At 34.2% G+C, this 25,608-nt stretch overlaps 1 protein-coding gene across 3 annotated transcripts in view; it reads right to left on the bottom strand.

Annotated features, from left to right (window-relative positions):
- Positions 1 to 883: 883 nt before the first annotated feature.
- Positions 884 to 25,608, bottom strand: part of LOC117322543 (3-hydroxyisobutyryl-CoA hydrolase, mitochondrial-like) — a 48,144-nt gene continuing 23,419 nt past the window's right edge. For all 3 annotated transcript variants that reach the window (XM_033877533.1, XM_033877534.1, XM_033877535.1), the window contains 6 exons: positions 10,090 to 10,168; positions 7,272 to 7,417; positions 5,434 to 5,520; positions 4,882 to 5,037; positions 3,191 to 3,329; positions 884 to 2,524 (listed from right to left, as the gene is read on the bottom strand). In XM_033877533.1, coding sequence (XP_033733424.1) covers positions 2,406 to 2,524; positions 3,191 to 3,329; positions 4,882 to 5,037; positions 5,434 to 5,520; positions 7,272 to 7,417; positions 10,090 to 10,168 — 726 coding nt within the window. In that variant the 3' untranslated portion in view covers positions 884 to 2,405. The remainder of the gene's footprint in view (positions 2,525 to 3,190; positions 3,330 to 4,881; positions 5,038 to 5,433; positions 5,521 to 7,271; positions 7,418 to 10,089; positions 10,169 to 25,608) is intronic.

The raw sequence follows: 25,608 nt of genomic DNA, 5'->3' as shown, positions 1-25,608 counted from the left end.
CTTCCAAATATTAGGTATTGTTAATTTGGATAATTAGAAATATGATGTTGACCAACACTGACATGGTCAATCAGATTTTAGGACGAGGAAGCCATATTGGATTCCAGAAAAGGTGCTTTCATGTGTAAACCAACATAAATCTATAATGTAGCGTTCTTGTCATAAAATTGATTCAAATTGATTGAAAAAAAGAGCATTTAATTTTTATGGTTATCAGGGAATAAGCCTGTTATTTTGAAAGTGGAAATTTCACTTTAGTTGGTTATTATTGTAAGTGTCATGCCCTGTGTATTAACAATTGATATTGTAGCATTGCCCCCAAAAAACATACATTTTTTTCTTCTTTTTTTGACACAAAAAGGGCACTATATTCTTGTGTATGTACGTTTGGACTTAAAAGCCTATTTGTAAGCATAAAACTACATGTATATGGAGGCTACCAATAGCACATACAAGCTATCGTATTTGTTTCTGAGGCCATTTTGAAACCCCACCTTTGTGACTCATCACTGTGATAGTAGAGATATTTCTAATTCCATGCTTGACTTTGTCCATGATATGGATGTACAGTGTATATATGTTGAGTCTGTGTTGTGTTCAGAAACACGTGACCATGAGTACTTGACAGAGGAGAGAATAAATGAGGTTGATATATCATGTCAATTCTGTTCTCTCATCTTTATCTCATGTAAACGTCCCAGAAGAAAACAGAACTGACATCAAATATCAACTTACAGGTAAGTCTAATTTGATTTTAAAATTGTCTTCTCTGATTATTTTTGCTATTTTTTAAACAAACATGAATCATTTTATCATTTTACCTAGGTCATCAAAATATAATTTGTAAAATTGCAAAGCCGATCAAAGAAACAAGAAAAAAACCTTAAGTTAACCCTTTGATCTTTATTCAGTTTGTTTTTATTAGTGTCTTAGGGCTAGTTTTGCATTTTTGGTACATAAGAAAATACTGAAATGATTGGAAGAAGGGTACTGCATGTACTTTTATATACATAAGGCAGTTTGTGTATTATATATTAAAGATATTTTTGGTTCATAATCATTCATATATCAAATATTATTGATGCTGTTATTTAGTTGGACACACTATTTCATAGATTAATGATATAACAACAAGAGGTCCAGGGACCTTAATGTCCAACCGAGTTCTAATGTGTACACCGACATATGATGTTTTACTTTTTAACCAGCATTAATCACATCTCGGACCTGTGACCTTGAAATAAGGCCAGGGACAAACTGGGTAGGCCTTACCAGCATGTTACTGGCCAGATACCAGGACACTGCGTCTTGTTATTAAGATGAAGTTGTTTAAGGAAAATATGTCACTTGTTCCTGTGACCTTGAATTTTTCATTCCACCATGCTACAGCTGGAATATCATAATCGTAGGTATCTTGGTAGTTAACAAGTTGTTTAAAGATTTTAATTCATTTGATCCCTGAGGCTTTGAAAGTAGGTCAAAGTCATTCATTTGAATTCCAGACCGAACCAAAAAAATACCAGGTAAGAACCATTGGTTAGGACCCACTCAGGAACAATGTAGGCAAGTTTGAGTCTTTGATTTGAACAAACCTGGTAGCACCTTCAACTTAGCATGCTACAGGCCCAATGTCAAGTCACTGGGCCTCATTGGTATTGAGAAGAAGTGGTGTATAAATTTAAGCCTATTTGACCCCTGTGAATTTGAATGTGAGTCAAGGTCATTCTTTTGAACAAACCTGGTAGCCTTTCACCCCAGCATCCCACAGAACCAATATCTGGTCACTGTGTCTCATGGTTATTGAGAAGAAGTTGTTTAAAGGAAAACATTGACATGGATAACATATGCCGTACTATGGCATAGGTTCAAAGTCCAAAATTAAAATTATAGCACTACACAATAAAGCCATACTGGAAGGATTGTGAAATGTGAGAATGGTGGAAAATGATATATTTGAGATCACATACTGAGCATCTACAAAAAATGAACATCAAGTTGATACTTTGTAGTATGGATCTACTGAAGAGAAAGGATAATTGTTTTGTTGTACATTGATTTGTTTCTTTGTATAAAACATTAGAGGACTTTCATATAAAACATACTATAAGCATGAATACTGTTGTAACATTCCTATTTTTGAGCCGAAATGTGAAATAAGATTGCACTTCTTACTTCTGACCATTGTACTAATCAATTAAATGATACACTAAAAGAGGACTTACCAAAATATATCTACCAAAAGTACTTAAACATAATTCTGAAAAGTTTTACTTATATGTATTCCTTAAAACAATCACAGCAGCCTTTGATCCACACAGAACTAATTTTGTTGTGCTGCATTCTCTTTACCACTTCGTGCTCCTGATCACGTTTATGTCAATTTTGGATTTATCTGAGAATGTGTATTATAATTGCAGCTCCCTCTCACTGGGCAATTCAGAAAAATACCAGTCTACTTTATCACTTGTAACTCCTTCGATGGTATCTGGATCCCACTTAGGACTGTGATCCTTGTCTACAAGAACTGTGGAAACAAACAATAATAGATTTAGGTTTATTCCAGTTACTGAAAACTCACAAGCTAGCAATTAACATTACAGAATAGGTTTCCATACCTGTCAAAGATCAAATGTTGATAAACTGGAGATCTCCTGTTTGAGGAAAGTCCTCAAATGACATTTTTACTAAACATATTGCATTCATCAACAAAAAAACAACACAAATTAATTAATCAATTCCTTATATAAGTAGGCTTGAATTAGTTCTTCGAGGGGATGGGGGGAGAGACAGGCAGACAATTGGGAAAAAATAGTTTGTCCCGATTTAGTCCTTCAAGGGGATGGGGGAGACAGGCAGACAATTGGGAAAAACAGTTTGTCCCGACTTAGTCCTACTAGGGAATTGGGGAGACAGGCAGACAATTGGGAAAAAACTCTTATTACCTAAAGAATCTACAATTTATGTATTCCTTACGATAACAGAATCAATGCTATCCCTAACATTATATAATTACCTGCTCGAACCCCCTCGTAGAAATCCTTGTCATCAATTTATGTGTTCCTTACTAATCAATGCTATCCCTAACATTATATAATTACCAGTTTGATACCCCTCGTAGAAAACCTTGTCATCAATTTATGTGTTCCTTACTATAACAGAATCAATGCTATCCCTAACATTATATCATTACCAGCTCGAACCCCCTCGTAGAAATCCTTGTCATCTATACATCTCTGGCTCAGTCTGTATTCCATCTGTAAACAGTCCCCAAGGGACATGTTCCGCCCCTCCAGTATCTGTCTTAGTGTGATCTTCATCGATGTTGGGGACTAAAAGGGAGATTACATGTTGTCACAGAGTTATAGGTTGTTGATGAAATCATATTGACAGAAAATTTTCTGAGGGCACATACAGTAGCAAAATAACGTGTATGATATATGAGTCAAACTATGCAAATGGTCAAGTGGTTGATTTTATCCAATAGATTATATGTTGAAAGTAAAGTGGTTGCTTTTGTGAAATAAATTATATGTTGAAAGTAAAGTGGTTGCTTTTTTGAAATAGATTATATGTTGAAAGTAAAGTGGTTGCTATTGTAAAATAGATTATAATATTATGTTCAAAGACAATTTTATCAGTTTTCTTAAATTTCCTTTCAATACATTAGAATTATTCTAAACAGATAAACTCTACATAAGAACCAACATTTCCTAGATTTTCCTATTCAATCTTACTATTTGTGAGACAACCTACCTGTACAGAGAGATAACTTTCTATTTTATGTGTTTAGTGACGACCTACCATTCTCTGTGTAGAAAGACAACATACCATTTTTTGTGTAGAAAGACAACCTACCATTCTCTGTGTAGAAAGACAACCTACCATTTTTTGTGTAGAAAGACAACCTACCATTTTCTGTGTAGAAAGACAAACTACCATTTTTTGTGTAGAAAGACAACCTACCATTTTTTGTGTAGAAAGACAACCTACCATTCTCTGTGTAGAAAGACAAACTACCATTTTTTGTGTAGAAAGACAACCTACCATTTTCTGTGTAGAAAGACAACCTATCATTTTCTGTGTAGAAAGACAACCTACCATTTTTTGTGTAGAAAGACAACCTACCATTTTTTGTGTAGAAAGACAACCTACCATTTTCTGTGTAGAAAGACAACCTATCATTTTCTGTGTAGAAAGACAACCTACCATTCTCTGTGTTGAAAGACAACCTACCATTTTCTGTGTAGAAAGACAACCTACCATTTTCTGTGTAGAAAGACAACCTACCATTCTCTGTGTAGAAAGACAACCTACCATTTTAAGTGTAGAAAGACAACCGACCATTTTCTGTGTAGAAAGACAACCTACCATTTTCTGTGTAGAAAGACAACCTACCATTTTTTGTGTAGAAAGACAACCTACCATTTTCTGTGTAGAAAGACAAACTACCATTTTTTGTGTAGAAAGACAACCTACCATTTTCTGTGTAGTAAGACAACCTACCATTCTCTGTGTTGAAAGACAACCTACCATTTTCTGTGTAGAAAGACAACCTACCATTTTCTGTGTAGAAAGACAACCTACCATTCTCTGTGTAGAAAGACAACCTACCATTTTAAGTGTAGAAAGACAACCGACCATTTTCTGTGTAGAAAGACAACCTACCATTTTCTGTGTAGAAAGACAACCTACCATTTTTTGTGTAGAAAGACAACCTACCATTTTCTGTGTAGAAAGACAAACTACCATTTTCTGTGTAGAAAGACAACCTACCATTCTCTGTGTAGAAAGACAACCTACCATTTTCCGTGTAGAAAGACAACCTACCATTTTCTGTGTAGAAAGACAACCTACCATTTTTTGTGTAGAAAGACAACCTACCATTTTCTGTAGTATTTGTAGTTGTTTCGTTGCCCATTCAGAACCATCATTTCTTAGATCTTCAAATATTCCTTCAAGTGTTGTAGCACTGAATAGACTATTAATCTTGTCCATGTCAGATTTTAAAATAAATTCTTCATCTGGAACATCAGTACTCTACAAAATTAGAAACATCATCCTTAGTGATTTATAAAAAAAGAGGCGTTTGGTATGTCCATATTCAGTCTCATAAAACATATACACATAAATGTATAGCACATAAAGATACGAACTTGACTCACCCTTGAAGTCTCCTGTTTATAGTTTAACATGAGTTACCTACCTTACTCTGGAAGTCTCCTGTTTATAGTTTAACATGAGTTACCTACCTTACTCTGGAAGTCTCCTGTTTATAGTTTAATATGAGTTACCTACCTTACTCTGGAAGTCTCCTGTTTATAGTTTAATATGAGTTACCTCCCTTACTCTGGAAGTCTCCTGTTTATAGTTTAATATGAGTTACCTACCTTACTCTGGAAGTCTCCTGTTTATAGTTTAACATGAGTTATCTACCTTACTCTGGAAGTCTTCTATTAAATTTGTAATGTCGTGATGACTCGGATTATTCAGCCCAATCAATGCTGTCTCTAATTCTGAAATCTGACAAAGAACAATGTTCATCTTTCTTGCAAATGGAAGAGAAAAATAAAGATGATAATGAATATCATTTCAACTTTTTATTTCACTTTTCAATCACCGATTGGCAGAAAAATGTTAACTGTGTCTGACCTATGAAATTCTGAGTAATTAACTCTAATAACTAGGCTGAATTAACTTGATTATAAAAGTTTTCTCATACTTTTAAACAAATAGCCACAATTTGTAAAAGCTCCTGATCATCAAATATTCTAATTATAACATAAGATACTTAGTTAAGTTTAGTTTGTTTAACATCCTATTAACAACCAGGATCATTTAAACACGTGCCTTGTTTTGAAGGTGGAGGAAAACCACCGACCTACAATCAGTACCAAGCAACTGCCCCACGAGGGATTTGAACTCGTGACCTAGAGGTGGAGGGCTAGTGAAAAAGTGTCGGGACACCAAATACTAATTATAACTCCACCCTTTATCTGGACAAACTTTATCAGACTGGACAAACTTTATCAGACTGGACAAACCTTATTAGACTGGACAAACCTTATCAGACTGGACAAACCTTATTAGACTGGACAAACCTTATTAGACTGGACAAACCTTATCAGACTGGACAAACCTTATCAGACTGGACAAACCTTATTAGACTGGACAAACCTTATTAGACTGGACAAACATTATTAGACTGGACAAACCTTATTAGACTGGACAAACCTTATCAGACTGGACAAACCTTATTAGACTGGACAAACCTTATTAGACTGGACAAACCTTATCAGACTGGACAAACCTTATCAGACTGGACAAACCTTATTAGACTGGACAAACCTTATTAGACAAACATTATCAGACTGGACAAACTTTATCAGACTGGACAAACATTATTAGACTGGACAAACATTATCAGACTGGACAAACTTTATCAGACTGGACAAACATTATCAGACTGGACAAACCTTATCAGACTGGACAAACTTTATCAGACTGGACAAACCTTATTAGACTGGACAAACCTTATCAGACTGGACAAACCTTATCAGACTGGACAAACCTTATTAGACTGGACAAACCTTATTAGACTGGACAAACTTTATCAGACTGGACAAACCTTATTAGACTGGACAAACCTTATTAGACTGGACAAACCTTATCAGACTGGACAAACCTTATCAGACTGGACAAACCTTATTAGACTGGACAAACCTTATTAGACTGGACAAACTTTATCAGACTGGACAAACCTTATTAGACTGGACAAACCTTATTAGACTGGACAAACCTTATCAGACTGGACAAACCTTATCAGACTGGACAAACCTTATCAGACTGGACAAACCTTATTAGACTGGACAAACCTTATCAGACTGGACAAACCTTATCAGACTGGACAAACCTTATCAGACTGGACAAACCTTATTACACTGGACAAACTTTATTAGACTGGACAAACCTTATTAGACTGGACAAACATTATCAGACTGGACAAACCTTATTAGACTGGACAAACGTTATCAGACTGGACAAACTTTATCAGACTGGACAAACCTTATCAGACTGGACAAACTTTATTAGACTGGACAAACCTTATTAGACTGGACAAACATTATCAGACTGGACAAACCTTATCAGACTGGACAAACCTTATTAGACTGGACAAACTTTATTAGACTGGACAAACCTTATTAGACTGGACAAACTTTATTAGACTGGACAAACTTTATTAGACTGGACAAACTTTATTAGACTGGACAAACCTTATTAGACTGGACAAAGTGGGTGGCAACTCCAGCCTTCTGTACATGTCGACCCTTTAGTCTGAAGCCTGTTAGAGCCATGAACACACCAAGGCTGCCACCGAGCCTCGGCAGAAAGTAACCACCGCCAACATCAGGAAACAGGCCTGGACAACAGAAAGCAATATTCAGTCTCAACAGAAAGTGATACCAACAATAGTAAAGTTTACCCCCTCCCCGGGGGCAAACGTGAGACTCCAGGGTCATGAAATTCACGATTTTTGGTAAAGCAACTTAAGACAGTTTATCTATGAAGAATATTTGATTATACTTTATTTTGCTCTTGAGAATATGTTTTTAGAAATTTCAGCTAATTTTTGGGCACTAGCACCCCAGGGGGGTCTGTCAGGGCCAGCATGTGCACACCATCAAACTGTCATCCAAGCTAATAATGTTATCCAAGTTAGAACAGATTTCAAAAGAAACAAAACAAAGGGCAGTGAAATATGTTATTTTCCTACATAAACCAGAGTAAAGTTTATCCCCTTCATGCAGGCAAATTTTGGTAAAAAAAAAAACTGAAAAAATCAAACATTATGCTTAAGTTACTTGATACACTGGTTTCTTATTCCATCATAATTATGTTATTATGTATCAAAATGACTAAAAATAGAAAATATCAAATACCTTTGAGACTTCCAGCTGAACTTAAATGTACAATTGTACTAAGTTTTAAAGAAAAGTTTAACATACCTACAGCTAAATATCATGACCCTTGTGTTTACTTTAAAAGAACAAAGTATTTTTACCTTGAGAAATTGTTTATTCAAAGTAATTTTGATCCTAACTACCTGGTTGACATTTGACCCAATTCAGTACATGTATATTGAAATAAAATCCACAATGCATACATTAAACACTTGTAGATACAAGAGGAGTATTGACACCCTGTCGACTTGTATGATATTCAATGTTTTAATGATTATATGCCTTTCAGTTATTGATTTTAGTTTTTATTTCTCAATGCTATCAGTTCAAATACTAAAAAAAGAAAACCGTAAATTTGAGGTCAATGTCATTTACCCCAGCATGCTAAAGGCCTAATATCATGTCTCTAGACCTCGATGTTGGTTAGTGAGAATAAGTCGTTTAAAAGATTTTAGCATATTTGGCCGCTGTGACCTTGAATGTAGGTCAAGGTAATTCATTAGAACAGTTTAGATAACCTGATACCACAGCATACTACACATGTCTGATAACAAGTCTCTAGGACTTGATCTTGGTTAGTGAGAAGATTTTAGCATATTAGACCCATGTGACCTTAGATTAAGGTCAAGGTCATTCATTTGAACAATCTTGATAGCCCTTCATGCTAGCATGCTATAGGCCAAATATCAGGTCTCTGGACCTCTTGCCAAATAAGTAGAAGTTATTTAAAGACTTTAGCATATTAGACACTTGTGACCTTGAATGAAGGTCAAGGTCATTCATTTGAACAATCTTGATGGCCCTTTGCTCCAGCATGCTATTGGCTAAATATCAGGTCGCATAGCCTCTTGCTTTATAAGAAGACATAAGAATAACAAGCATGCTCCACATGTTCCCTACCGGCCCCCACTAAAAAATAGCAACAGTGACCTTGACCTTGACCCAAAAACCTTGCAACTCGCACTTGATCTGTATCTACTCATCACGAAGATACATACCAACTTTTATCAACATACATTGAAATAGGGTTGAGAAAGGTATTGATAACTGAGTGGATGGACTGACAGACAGACCAAAGAATGGACGGATGGATGGATGGATGCCAGGTATGGCATAAGCTCACCTTGGTCCTTTTGACCAGGTGAACTAAAAATGGAATACAAAACATAAGAAATGTCTTTTCTCCTCAAACGATCACTATCAGTCTCATATATTAAACTCTCTCTCAAAAAAACCCAATAAAAAACAACACTTCCCACAAAAGCAAAGAGCTCATACAATTTTATCAATGAATTTTTTTTAAATCCTGATAATTAAATTGATAAACATGTATCAGAATTGAAATACATACATACAACAAGGGTTTTAATTCTGATGTTTGTTAATATCTTAACTATGATCAATTAACGTTTTCTCTTCAATGAGTTAGTTATCACCATTTTCCCACAATTAAACACTATATTACAATTAGATCATCATAGCGCTAGACGGATGTGGTCGACAATGTGACCAAAGTGAATTTTAACATAATATTAAGTAAAACTATGATAAACTGAGAAATTCTTGAATGTTTCTGGTTGTTTTACATCCTTTTATTAAGCTTTTTAAAACTGATTTCACACTTGTGATGTTGTAGAGCTTCAATACCTGTTTGTATTATTTCCACTACAAATTGGTTTGGTTTGGTTTATTTTGTTTAACGTCCTATTAACAGCCAGGGTCATTTAAGGACATGCCAGGTTTGGAGGTGGAGGAAAGCCGGAGTACCCTGAGAAAAACAACCGGCCTACGGTCAGTACCTGGCAACTGTCCCACATAGGTTTCGAACTCACAACCCAGAGTTGGAGGGCTAGTGATAAAGTGTCAGGACACCTTAACCACTAGGCCACCGCGGCCCCCCATATTTCCATAGAGTAAGTTTTTCTTGTCCTGCCTTTTATGATTTTACAAGGCCGTATTCACTGCCCCGTGACTTAACCCTTTTGATATATATCGAGTAACTCAATTGAAAAAAAGCTATTTAGAAGTAACTTTCAAGTAGCTAAGCAATTTTGAAGTTTGGCAATGAACCCTAATATCCTCCAACTTACTTGTCAACATATCAATAATATTAAGGAAAATCAAAACTTACCTATGGCTGTTTCAGGCATAGCAAACAATGTCTTCTCAGAAGCCACACGAAAGTCACCGTGAACAGATAAACCTACACCCTACAAACAGAACAAACACATAAACATACATCATACAATACCAACAGCAAACAAAAATTATTTTCTACAAAATATCATTTCTCCTTAATGAATATTGAATTTAGGGCAAACAATTCTTTTCAGCATATTTGACCTCAGTGACCTTCAATATAAGTCAGGGCCCTTTATTTGAATACACTTTGTATGCTGTACACTCAATATCAGATCTCCAGCGGCTCATGGTTATTGGGAAGAAGGTGTTTAAAAATGTTAGCCTATTTGACCCCTGTGACTTTGAATGTAGGTCAGGGTCATTCATTTGAACAATCTTGGTAGCCTTTCACCCAAGCATGCTTCATGCCCAATATTAGGCCCCTGGGCCTCTTGGTTATTGAGAAGTTGTTTAACTTGAAAAGTTAACACCGGATGGCAAGACGAATGGACAGCTGCTGCACCATGGCATCAGCTCACTTGCCCTTCGGACAGGTGAGCTGATAAAAAATTGATGCTGTTGAAATAACATCCAGGTAAGTAAGCTTTATTCTGTATGAAAATGGTACATTCAATTAAGTGGCAAGTTTTACCTGCTCTAGATGATCGATTTGGGTAAAAATTCACTGACAGATGTCAGGAATTAAGAAGTCATTTGGAAAGAATATCAAATGTAAAAGCAAAGATAGTGAGCAGAGGCTCCATATACTATCAACCCATTCTTCAAATTGATAATTCAAAAAGGATCAAGTATATAACTATACCGTATATACCCACCAGTAGGTAGGAGATGTATATAACTATATACCCACCAGTAGGTAGGGGTTATAATAATATCTAGGTGTATATAACTATATACCCACCAGTAGGTAGGGGTTATAATAATATCTAGGTGTATATAACTATATACCCACCAGTAGGTAGGGGTTATAATAATATCTAGGTGTATATAACTATACACCCACCAGTAGGTAGGGGTTATAATAATATCTAGGTGTATATAACTATACACCAGTAGGTAGGGGTTATAATAATATCTAGGTGTATATAACTATATACCCACCAGTAGGTAGGGGTTATAATAATATCTAGGTGTATATAACTATACACCAGTAGGTAGGGGTTATAATAATATCTAGGTGTATATAACTATATACCCACCAGTAGGTAGGGGTTATAATAATATCTAGGTGTATATAACTATACACCAGTAGGTAGGGTTATAATAATATCTAGGTGTATATAACTATATACCCACCAGTAGGTAGGGGTTATAATAACATCTAGGTGTATATAACTATACACCAGTAGGTAGGGGTTATAATAATATCTAGGTGTATATAACTATATACCCACCAGTAGGTAGGGGTTATAATAATATCTAGGTGTATATAACTATACACCAGTAGGTAGGGGTTATAATAATATCTAGGTGTATATAACTATATACCCACCAGTAGGTAGGGGTTATAATAATATCTAGGTGTATATAACTATACACCAGTAGGTAGGGGTTATAATAATATATAGGTGTATATAACTATACACCAGTAGGTAGGGGTTATAATAATATCTAGGTGTATATAACTATATACCCACCAGTAGGTAGGGGTTATAATAATATCTAGGTGTATATAACTATATACCCACCAGTAGGTAGGGGTTATAATAATATCTAGGTGTATATAACTATACACCAGTAGGTAGGGTTATAATAATATCTAGGTGTATATAACTATACACCAGTAGGTAGGGGTTATAATAATATCTAGGTGTATATAACTATACACCCACCAGTAGGTAGGGGTTATAATAATATCTAGGTGTATATAACTATACACCAGTAAGTAGGGGTTATAATAATATCTAGGTGTATATAACTATACACCCACCAGTAGGTAGGGGTTATAATAATATCTAGGTGTATATAACTATACACCAGTAGGTAGGGGTTATAATAATATCTAGGTGTATATAACTATACACCAGTAGGTAGGGGTTATAATAATATCTAGGTGTATATAACTATATACCCACCAGTAGGTAGGGGTTATAATAATATCTAGGTGTATATAACTATACACCAGTAGGTAGGGGTTATAATAATATCTAGGTGTAGATAACTATATACCCACCAGTAGGTAGGGGTTATAATAATATCTAGGTGTAGATAACTATACACCAGTAGGTAGGGGTTATAATAATATCTAGGTGTATATAACTATATACCCACCAGTAGGTAGGGGTTATAATAATATCTAGGTGTATATAACTATATACCCACCAGTAGGTAGGGGTTATAATAATATCTAGGTGTAGATAACTATATACCCACCAGTAGGTAGGGGTTATAATAATATCTAGGTGTATATAACTATACACCGGTAGGTAGGGGTTATAATAATATCTAGGTGTATATAACTATACACCCACCAGTAGGTAGGGGTTATAATAATATCTAGGTGTATATAACTATACACCAGTAGGTAGGGGTTATAATAATATCTAGGTGTATATAACTATATACCCACCAGTAGGTAGGGGTTATAATAATATCTAGGTGTATATAACTATACACCAGTAGGTAGGGGTTATAATAATATCTAGGTGTATATAACTATATACCCACCAGTAGGTAGGGGTTATAATAATATATAGGTGTATATAACTATACACCAGTAGGTAGGGGTTATAATAATATCTAGGTGTATATAACTATATACCCACCAGTAGGTAGGGGTTACAATAATATATAGGTGTATATAACTATATACCCACCAGTAGGTAGGGGTTATAATAATATATAGGTGTATATAACTATACACCAGTAGGTAGGGGTTATAATAATATCTAGGTGTATATAACTATACACCAGTAGGTAGGGGTTATAATAATATCTAGGTGTATATAACTATACACCAGTAGGTAGGGGTTATAATAATATCTAGGTGTAGATAACTATACACCAGTAGGTAGGGCTTATAATAATATCTAGGTGTATATAACTATACACCAGTAGGTAGGGGTTATAATAATATCTAGGTGTATATAACTATATAGTTACCCACCAGTAGGTAGGGGTTATAATAATATCTAGGTGTATATAACTATACACCAGTAGGTAGGGGTTATAATAATATCTAGGTGTAGATAACTATATACCCACCAGTAGGTAGGGGTTATAATAATATCTAGGTGTATATAACTATACACCAGTAGGTAGGGGTTATAATAATATCTAGGTGTATATAACTATATACCCACCAGTAGGTAGGGGTTATAATAATATCTAGGTGTATATAACTATACACAAGTAGGTAGGGGTTATAATAATATCTAGGTGTATATAACTATACACCAGTAGGTAGGGGTTATAATAATATCTAGGTGTATATAACTATATACCCACCAGTAGGTAGGGGTTATAATAATATCTAGGTGTATATAACTATACACCCACCAGTAGGTAGGGGTTATAATAATATCTAGGTGTATATAACTATACACCAGTAGGTAGGGGTTATAATAATATCTAGGTGTATGTAACTATACACCAGTAGGTAAGGGTTATAATAATATCTAGGTGTATATAACTATACAACAGTAGGTAGGGGTTATAATAATATCTAGATGTATATATAACTATACAAACACCAGTAGGTAGGGGTTATAATAATATCTAGGTGTATATATAACTATACACACACCAGTAGGTAGGGGTTATAATAATATATAGGTGTATATAACTATACACCAGTAGGTAGGGGTTATAATAATATCTAGGTATATATAACTATACACCAGTAGGTAGGGGTTATAATAATATCTAGGTGTATATAACTATATACCCACCAGTAGGTAGGGGTTATAATAATATCTAGGTGTATATAACTATACACCAGTAGGTAGGGGTTATAATAATATCTAGGTGTATATAACTATATACCCACCAGTAGGTAGGGGTTATAACAATATCTAGGTGTATATAACTATACACAAGTAGGTAGGGGTTATAATAATATCTAGGTGTATATAACTATATACCCACCAGTAGGTAGGGGTTATAATAATATCTAGGTGTATATAACTGTAGGTAGGGGTTATAATAATATCTAGGTGTATATAACTATATACCCACCAGTAGGTAGGGGTTATAATAATATCTAGGTGTATATAACTATACACCAGTAGGTAGGGGTTATAATAATATCTAGGTGTAGATAACTATACACCCACCAGAAGGTAGGGGTTATAATAATATCTAGGTGTATATAACTATATACCCACCAGTAGGTAGGGGTTATAATAATATCTAGGTGTATATAACTATACACCAGTAGGTAGGGGTTATAATAATATATAGGTGTATGTAACTATACACCAGTAGGTAGGGGTTATAATAATATCTAGGTGTATATAACTATACACCAGTAGGTAGGGGTTATAATAATATCTAGGTGTATATATAACTATACACACACCAGTAGGTAGGGGTTATAATAATATCTAGGTGTATATAACTATACACCCACCAGTAGGTAGGGGTTATAATAATATCTAGGTGTATATAACTATACACCAGTAAGTAGGGGTTATAATAATATCTAGGTGTATATAACTATACACCCACCAGTAGGTAGGGGTTATAATAATATCTAGGTGTATATAACTATACACCAGTAGGTAGGGGTTATAATAATATCTAGGTGTATATAACTATACACCAGTAGGTAGGGGTTATAATAATATCTAGGTGTATATAACTATATACCCACCAGTAGGTAGGGGTTATAATAATATCTAGGTGTATATAACTATACACCAGTAGGTAGGGGTTATAATAATATCTAGGTGTAGATAACTATATACCCACCAGTAGGTAGGGGTTATAATAATATCTAGGTGTAGATAACTATACACCAGTAGGTAGGGGTTATAATAATATCTAGGTGTATATAACTATATACCCACCAGTAGGTAGGGGTTATAATAATATCTAGGTGTATATAACTATATACCCACCAGTAGGTAGGGGTTATAATAATATCTAGGTGTAGATAACTATATACCCACCAGTAGGTAGGGGTTATAATAATATCTAGGTGTATATAACTATACACCGGTAGGTAGGGGTTATAATAATATCTAGGTGTATATAACTATACACCCACCAGTAGGTAGGGGTTATAATAATATCTAGGTGTATATAACTATACACCAGTAGGTAGGGGTTATAATAATATCTAGGTGTATATAACTATATACCCACCAGTAGGTAGGGGTTATAATAATATCTAGGTGTATATAACTATACACCAGTAGGTAGGGGTTATAATAATATCTAGGTGTATATAACTATATACCCACCAGTAGGTAGGGGTTATAATAATATATAGGTGTATATAACTATACACCAGTAGGTAGGGGTTATAATAATATCTAGGTGTATATAACTATATACCCACCAGTAGGTAGGGGTTACAATAATATATAGGTGTATATAACTATATACCCACCAGTAGGTAGGGGTTATAATAATATATAGGTGTATATAACTATACACCAGTAGGTAGGGGTTATAATAATATCTAGGTGTATATAACTATACACCAGTAGGTAGGGGTTATAATAATATCTAGGTGTATATAACTATACACCAGTAGGTAGGGGTTATAATAATATCTAGGTGTAGATAACTATACACCAGTAGGTAGGGCTTATAATAATATCTAGGTGTATATAACTATACACCAGTAGGTAGGGGTTATAATAATATCTAGGTGTATATAACTATATAGTTACCCACCAGTAGGTAGGGGTTATAATAATATCTAGGTGTATATAACTATACACCAGTAGGTAGGGGTTATAATAATATCTAGGTGTAGATAACTATATACCCACCAGTAGGTAGGGGTTATAATAATATCTAGGTGTATATAACTATACACCAGTAGGTAGGGGTTATAATAATATCTAGGTGTATATAACTATATACCCACCAGTAGGTAGGGGTTATAATAATATCTAGGTGTATATAACTATACACAAGTAGGTAGGGGTTATAATAATATCTAGGTGTATATAACTATACACCAGTAGGTAGGGGTTATAATAATATCTAGGTGTATATAACTATACACCCACCAGTAGGTAGGGGTTATAATAATATCTAGGTGTATATAACTATACACCAGTAGGTAGGGGTTATAATAATATCTAGGTGTATGTAACTATACACCAGTAGGTAAGGGTTATAATAATATCTAGGTGTATATATAACTATACACACACCAGTAGGTAGGGGTTATAATAATATATAGGTGTATATAACTATACACCAGTAGGTAGGGGTTATAATAATATCTAGGTATATATAACTATACACCAGTAGGTAGGGGTTATAATAATATCTAGGTGTATATAACTATATACCCACCAGTAGGTAGGGGTTATAATAATATCTAGGTGTATATAACTATACACCAGAAGGTAGGGGTTATAATAATATCTAGGTGTATATAACTATATACCCACCAGTAGGTAGGGGTTATAACAATATCTAGGTGTATATAACTATACACCAGTAGGTAGGGGTTATAATAATATCTAGGTGTATATAACTATATACCCACCAGTAGGTAGGGGTTATAATAATATCTAGGTGTATATAACTGTAGGTAGGGGTTATAATAATATCTAGGTGTATATAACTATATACCCACCAGTAGGTAGGGGTTATAATAATATCTAGGTGTATATAACTATACACCAGTAGGTAGGGGTTATAATAATATCTAGGTGTAGATAACTATACACCCACCAGAAGGTAGGGGTTATAATAATATCTAGGTGTATATAACTATATACCCACCAGTAGGTAGGGGTTATAATAATATCTAGGTGTATATAACTATACACCAGTAGGTAGGGGTTATAATAATATATAGGTGTATGTAACTATACACCAGTAGGTAGGGGTTATAATAATATCTAGGTGTATATATAACTATACACACACCAGTAGGTAGGGGTTATAATAATATCTAGGTGTATATAACTATACACCAGTAGGTAGGGGTTATAATAATATCTAGGTGTATATAACTATATACCCACCAGTAGGTAGGGGTTATAATAATATCTAGGTGTATATAACTATACACCAGTAGGTAGGGGTTATAATAATATCTAGGTGTATATAACTATACACCAGTAGGTAGGGGTTATAATAATATCTAGGTGTATATAACTATACACCCACCAGTAGGTAGGGGTTATAATAATATCTAGGTGTATATAACTATACACCAGTAGGTAGGGGTTATAATAATATCTAGGTGTATGTAACTATACACCAGTAGGTAAGGGTTATAATAATATCTAGGTGTATATAACTATACACCAGTAGGTAGGGGTTATAATAATATCTAGGTGTATATAACTATACACCGGTAGGTAGGGGTTATAATAATATCTAGGTGTATATAACTATACACCAGTTGGTAGGGGTTATAATAATATCTAGGTGTATATAACTATACACCCACCAGTAGGTAGGGGTTATAATAATATCTAGGTGTATATAACTATACACCAGTAGGTAGGGGTTATAATAATATCTAGGTGTATATAACTATATACCCACCAGTAGGTAGGGGTTATAATAATATCTAGGTGTATATAACTATACACCAGTAGGTAGGGGTTATAATAATATCTAGGTGTATATAACTATACACCAGTAGGTAGGGGTTATAATAATATCTAGGTGTATATAACTATATACCCACCAGTAGGTAGGGGTTATAATAATATCTAGGTGTATATAACTATATACCCACCAGTAGGTAGGGGTTATAATAATATCTAGGTGTATATAACTATACACCAGTAGGTAGGGGTTATAATAATATCTAGGTGTATATATAACTATACACACACCAGTAGGTAGGGGTTATAATAATATCTAGGTGTATATAACTATACACACACCAGTAGGTAGGGGTTATAATAATATCTAGGTGTATATAACTATACACCCACCAGTAGGTAGGGGTTATAATAATATCTAGGTGTATATAACTATACCCACCAGTAGGTAGGGGTTATAATAATATCTAGGTGTATATAACTATATACCCACCAGTAGGTAGGGGTTATAATAATATCTAGGTGTATATAAGTATACACAAGTAGGTAGGGGTTATAATAATATCTAGGTGTATATAACTATACACCAGTAGGTAGGGGTTATAATAATATCTAGGTGTAGATAACTATACCCACCAGTAGGTAGGGGTTATAATAATATCTAGGTGTATATAACTATACACCAGTAGGTAGGGGTTATAATAATATGTAGGTGTATATATAACTATACACACACCAGTAGGTAGGGGTTATAATAATATCTAGGTGTATATAACTATACACCCACCAGTAGGTAGGGGTTATAATAATATCTAGGTGTAGATAACTATACCCACCAGTAGGTAGGGGTTATAATAATATCTAGGTGTATATAACTATACACCAGTAGGTAGGGGTTATAATAATATCTAGGTGTAGATAACTATACACCAGTAGGTAGGGGTTATAATAATATCTAGGTGTATATAACTATACACCAGTAGGTAGGGGTTATAATAATATATAGGTGTATATAACTATATACCCACCAGTAGGTAGGGGTTATAATAATATCTAGGTGTAGATAACTATACACCAGTAGGTAGGGGTTATAATAATATCTAGGTGTATATAACTATACACCAGTAGGTAGGGGTTATAATAATATCTAGGTGTATATAACTATACACCAGTAGGTAGGGGTTATAATAATATCTAGGTGTATATAACTATATACCCACCAGTAGGTAGGGGTTATAATAATATCTAGGTGTATATAACTATATACCCACCAGTAGGTAGGGGTTATAATAATATCTAGGTGTATATAACTATATACACCAGTAGGCAGGGGTTATAATAATATCTAGGTGTATGTAACTATACACCAGTAGGTAGGGGTTATAATAATATCTAGGTGTATATATAACTATACACACACCAGTAGGTAGGGGTTATAATAATATCTAGGTGTATATAACTATACACCCACCAGTAGGTAGGGGTTATAATAATATCTAGGTGTATATAACTATACACCAGTAGGTAGGGGTTATAATAATATCTAGGTGTATATAACTATATACCCACCAGTAGGTAGGGGTTATAATAATATCTAGGTGTATATAACTATACACAAGTAGGTAGGGGTTATAATAATATCTAGGTGTATATAACTATACACCAGTAGGTAGGGGTTATAATAATATCTAGGTGTATATAACTATACACCCACCAGTAGGTAGGGGTTATAATAATATCTAGGTGTATATAACTATATACCCACCAGTAGGTAGGGGTTATAATAATATCTAGGTGTATATAACTATACACCAGTAGGTAGGGGTTATAATAATATATAGGTGTATATAACTATATACCCACCAGTAGGTAGGGGTTATAATAATATCTAGGTGTAGATAACTATACACCAGTAGGTAGGGGTTATAATAATATATAGGTGTATATAACTATATACCCACCAGTAGGTAGGGGTTATAATAATATATAGGTGTATATAACTATACACCCACCAGTAGGCAGGGGTTATAATAATATCTAGGTGTAGATAACTATACCCACCAGTATGTAGGGGTTATAATAATATCTAGGTGTATATAACTATATACCCACCAGTAGGCAGGGGTTATAATAATATCTAGGTGTATATAACTATATACCCACCAGTAGGTAGGGGTTATAATAATATCTAGGTGTATATAACTATACACCCACCAGTAGGCAGGGGTTATAATAATATCTAGGTGTATATAACTATATACCCACCAGTAGGTAGGGGTTATAATAATATCTAGGTGTATATAACTATATACCCACCAGTAGGTAGGGGTTATAATAATATATAGGTGTATATAACTATACACCCACCAGTAGGCAGGGGTTATAATAATATCTAGGTGTATATAACTATATAACCACCAGTAGGTAGGGGTTATAATAATATCTAGGTGTATATAACTATATACCCACCAGTAGGCAGGGGTTATAATAATATCTAGGTGTATATAACTATACACAAGTAGGTAGGGGTTATAATAATATCTAGGTGTATATAACTATACACCAGTAGGTAGGGGTTATAATAATATCTAGGTGTAGATAACTATATACCCACCAGTAGGTAGGGGTTATAATAATATCTAGGTGTATATAACTATACACCAGTAGGTAGGGGTTATAATAATATCTAGGTGTATATATAACTATACACACACCAGTAGGTAGGGGTTATAATAATATCTAGGTGTATATAACTATACACCCACCAGTAGGTAGGGGTTATAATAACATCTAGGTGTATATAACTATATACCCACCAGTAGGTAGGGGTTATAATAATATCTAGGTGTATATAACTATACACCAGTAGGTAGGGGTTATAATAATATCTAGGTGTATATATAACTATACACACACCAGTAGGTAGGGGTTATAATAATATCTAGGTGTATATAACTATACACCCACCAGTAGGTAGGGGTTATAATAATATCTAGGTGTATATATAACTATACACACACCAGTAGGTAGGGGTTATAATAATATCTAGGTGTATATAACTATACACCAGTAGGTAGGGGTTATAATAATATCTAGGTGTATATAACTATACACCAGTAGGTAGGGGTTATAATAATATCTAGGTGTAGATAACTATACACCAGTAGGTAGGGGTTATAATAATATCTAGGTGTATATAACTATACACCAGTACGTAGGGGTTATAATAATATCTAGGTGTATATAACTATATACCCACCAGTAGGTAGGGGTTATAATAATATATAGGTGTATATAACTATACACCAGTAGGTAGGGGTTATAATAATATCTAGGTGTATATAACTATACACCAGTAGGTAGGGGTTATAATAATATCTAGGTGTAGATAACTATACACCAGTAGGTAGGGGTTATAATAATATCTAGGTGTATATAACTATACACCAGTAGGTAGGGGTTATAATAATATCTAGGTGTATATAACTATATACCCACCAGTAGGTAGGGGTTATAATAATATCTAGGTGTATATAACTATACACCCACCAGTAGGTAGGGGTTATAATAATATCTAGGTGTATATAACTATACACCAGTAGGTTAGGGGTTTATAATAATATCTAGGTGTATAATAACTATATACCCACCACGTAGGTAGGGGTTTATAATATATCTAGGTGATATATACTATAACCCAGTAGGTAGTGGTTATATATAATATCTAGGTGTATAAACTATATACCCACCAGTAGGTAGGGGTTATAATAATATCTAGGTGTATATAACTATACACCAGTAGGTAGGGGTTATAATAATACTAGGTTGTAGATTAACTATACCACCACCAGTAGGGTAGGGGGTTTATAATAATATCCTAGGTGTAATAACTATACACCCACCAGTAGGTAGGGGTTATAATAATATCTAGGTGTAGATAACTATACCACCATATGGTAGGGGTATAATAATAATCTAGGTGTATATAACTATACACCCAGTAGGTAGGGGTTATAATAATATCTAGGTGTAGGATAACTATACCCACCAGTAGGTAGGGGTTATAATAATATCTAGGTGTATATAACTATACACCCCACCAGTAGGTAGGGGTTATAATAATATCTAGGTGTATATAACTATACACCCACCAGTAGGCAGGGGTTATAATAATATCTAGGTGTATATAACTATATACCCACCAGTAGGTAGGGGTTATAATAATATCTAGGTGTATATAACTATACACCAGTAGGTAGGGGTTATAACAATATCTAGGTGTATGTAACTATACACCAGTAGGTAGGGGTTATGATAATATCTAGGTGTATATAACTATACACCAGTAGGTAGGGGTTATAATAATATCTAGGTGTATATATAACTATACACACACCAGTAGGTAGGGGTTATAATAATATCTAGGTGTATATAACTATACACCCACCAGTAGGTAGGGGTTATAATAATATCTAGGTGTATATAACTATACACCAGCAGGTAGGGGTTATAATAATATCTAGGTGTATATAACTATATACCCACCAGTAGGTAGGGGTTATAATAATATCTAGGTGTATATAACTATACACAAGTAGGTAGGGGTTATAATAATATCTAGGTGTAGATAACTATACACCCACCAGTAGGTAGGGGTTATAATAATATCTAGGTGTATATAACTATATACCCACCAGTAGGTAGGGGTTATAATAATATCTAGGTGTATATAACTATACACCAGTAGGCAGGGGTTATAATAATATCTAGGTGTATATAACTATACACCAGTAGGTAGGGGTTATAATAATATCTAGGTGTATATAACTATACACCCACCAGTAGGTAGGGGTTATAATAATATCTAGGTGTATATAACTATACACCAGTAGGTAGGGGTTATAACAATATCTAGGTGTATGTAACTATACACCAGTAGGTAGGGGTTATGATAATATCTAGGTGTATATAACTATACACCAGTAGGTAGGGGTTATAATAATATCTAGGTGTATATATAACTATACACACACCAGTAGGTAGGGGTTATAATAATATCTAGGTGTATATAACTATACACCCACCAGTAGGTAGGGGTTATAATAATATCTAGGTGTATATAACTATACACCAGCAGGTAGGGGTTATAATAATATCTAGGTGTATATAACTATATACCCACCAGTAGGTAGGGGTTATAATAATATCTAGGTGTATATAACTATACACCCACCAGTAGGTAGGGGTTATAATAATATCTAGGTGTATATAACTATACACAAGTAGGTAGGGGTTATAATAATATCTAGGTGTAGATAACTATACACCCACCAGTAGGTAGGGGTTATAATAATATCTAGGTGTATATAACTATATACCCACCAGTAGGTAGGGGTTATAATAATATCTAGGTGTATATAACTATACACCAGTAGGTAGGGGTTATAATAATATCTAGGTGTATATAACTATACACCAGTAGGTAGGGGTTATAATAATATTTAGGTGTAGATAACTATACACCCACCAGTAGGTAGGGGTTATAATAATATCTAGGTGTATATAACTATATACCCACCAGTAGGTAGGGGTTATAATAATATCTAGGTGTATATAACTATACACCAGTAGGTAGGGGTTATAATAATATATAGGTGTATATAACTATATACCCACCAGTAGGTAGGGGTTATAATAATATCTAGGTGTAGATAACTATACACCAGTAGGTAGGGGTTATAATAATATATAGGTGTATATAACTATATACCCACCAGTAGGTAGGGGTTATAATAATATCTAGGTGTAGATAACTATACACCAGTAGGTAGGGGTTATAATAATATATAGGTGTATATAACTATACACCCACCAGTAGGCAGGGGTTATAATAATATCTAGGTGTAGATAACTATACCCACCAGTATGTAGGGGTTATAATAATATCTAGGTGTATATAACTATACACCAGTAGGTAGGGGTTATAATAATATCTAGGTGTATGTAACTATACACCAGTAGGTAGGGGTTATAATAATATCTAGGTGTATATAACTATACACCAGTAGGTAGGGGTTATAATAATATCTAGGTGTATATATAACTATACACACACCAGTAGGTAGGGGTTATAATAATATCTAGGTGTATATAACTATACACCCACCAGTAGGTAGGGGTTATAATAATATCTAGGTGTATATAACTATACACCAGTAGGTAGGGGTTATAATAATATCTAGGTGTATATAACTATACACAAGTAGGTAGGGGTTATAATAATATCTAGGTGTATATAACTATACACCCACCAGTAGGTAGGGGTTATAATAATATCTAGGTGTATATAACTATACACCAGTAGGTAGGGGTTATAATAATATCTAGGTGTAGATAACTATACACCCACCAGTAGGTAGGGGTTATAATAATATCTAGGTGTATATAACTATATACCCACCAGTAGGTAGGGGTTATAATAATATCTAGGTGTATATAACTATACACCAGTAGGTAGGGGTTATAATAATATATAGGTGTATATAACTATATACCCACCAGTAGGTAGGGGTTATAATAATATCTAGGTGTAGATAACTATACACCAGTAGGTAGGGGTTATAATAATATATAGGTGTATATAACTATATACCCACCAGTAGGTAGGGGTTATAATAATATATAGGTGTATATAACTATACACCCACCAGTAGGCAGGGGTTATAATAATATCTAGGTGTAGATAACTATACCCACCAGTATGTAGGGGTTATAATAATATCTAGGTGTATATAACTATATACCCACCAGTAGGCAGAGGTTATAATAATATCTAGGTGTATATAACTATATACCCACCAGTAGGTAGGGGTTATAATAATATCTAGGTGTATATAACTATACACCCACCAGTAGGTAGGGGTTATAATAATATCTAGGTGTATATAACTATATACCCACCAGTAGGTAGGGGTTATAATAATATCTAGGTGTATATAACTATACACCAGTAGGTAGGGGTTATAATAATATCTAGGTGTATATAACTATATACCCACCAGTAGGTAGGGGTTATAATAATATCTAGGTGTATATAACTATATACCCACCAGTAGGTAGGGGTTATAATAATATATAGGTGTATATAACTATACACCCACCAGTAGGCAGGGGGTTATAATAATATCTAGGTGTATATAACTATATACCCACCAGTAGGTAGGGGTTATAATAATATCTAGGTGTATATAACTATATACCCACCAGTAGGTAGGGGTTATAATAATATCTAGGTGTAGATAACTATACACCAGTAGGTAGGGGTTATAATAATATCTAGGTGTAGATAACTATACACCCACCAGTAGGTAGGGGTTATAATAATATCTAGGTGTATATAACTATATACCCACCAGTAGGTAGGGGTTATAATAATATCTAGGTGTATATAACTATTCACCAGTAGGTAGGGTTATAATAATATCTAGGTGTATATAACTATACACACACCAGTAGGTAGGGGTTATAATAATATCTAGGTGTATATAACTATCCACCAGTAGGTAGGGGTTATAATAATATATAGGTGTATATAACTATATACCCACCAGTAGGTAGGGGTTATAATAATATCTAGGTGTATATAACTATACACCAGTAGGCAGGGGTTATAATAATATACAGGTGTATATAACTATACACCCACCAGTAGGCAGGGGTTATAATAATATCTAGGTGTAGATAACTATACCCACCAGTATGTAGGGGTTATAATAATATCTAGGTGTATATAACTATACACCAGTAGGTAGGGGTTA

This window comes from Pecten maximus, chromosome 2 (assembly GCF_902652985.1).
Source record: "Pecten maximus chromosome 2, xPecMax1.1, whole genome shotgun sequence".
Lineage (NCBI taxonomy): Eukaryota > Metazoa > Mollusca > Bivalvia > Pectinida > Pectinidae > Pecten > Pecten maximus.
The sequence above is the reverse complement of the archived record's forward strand: the minus strand, read 5'-3'. Positions and strand labels throughout refer to the sequence as shown.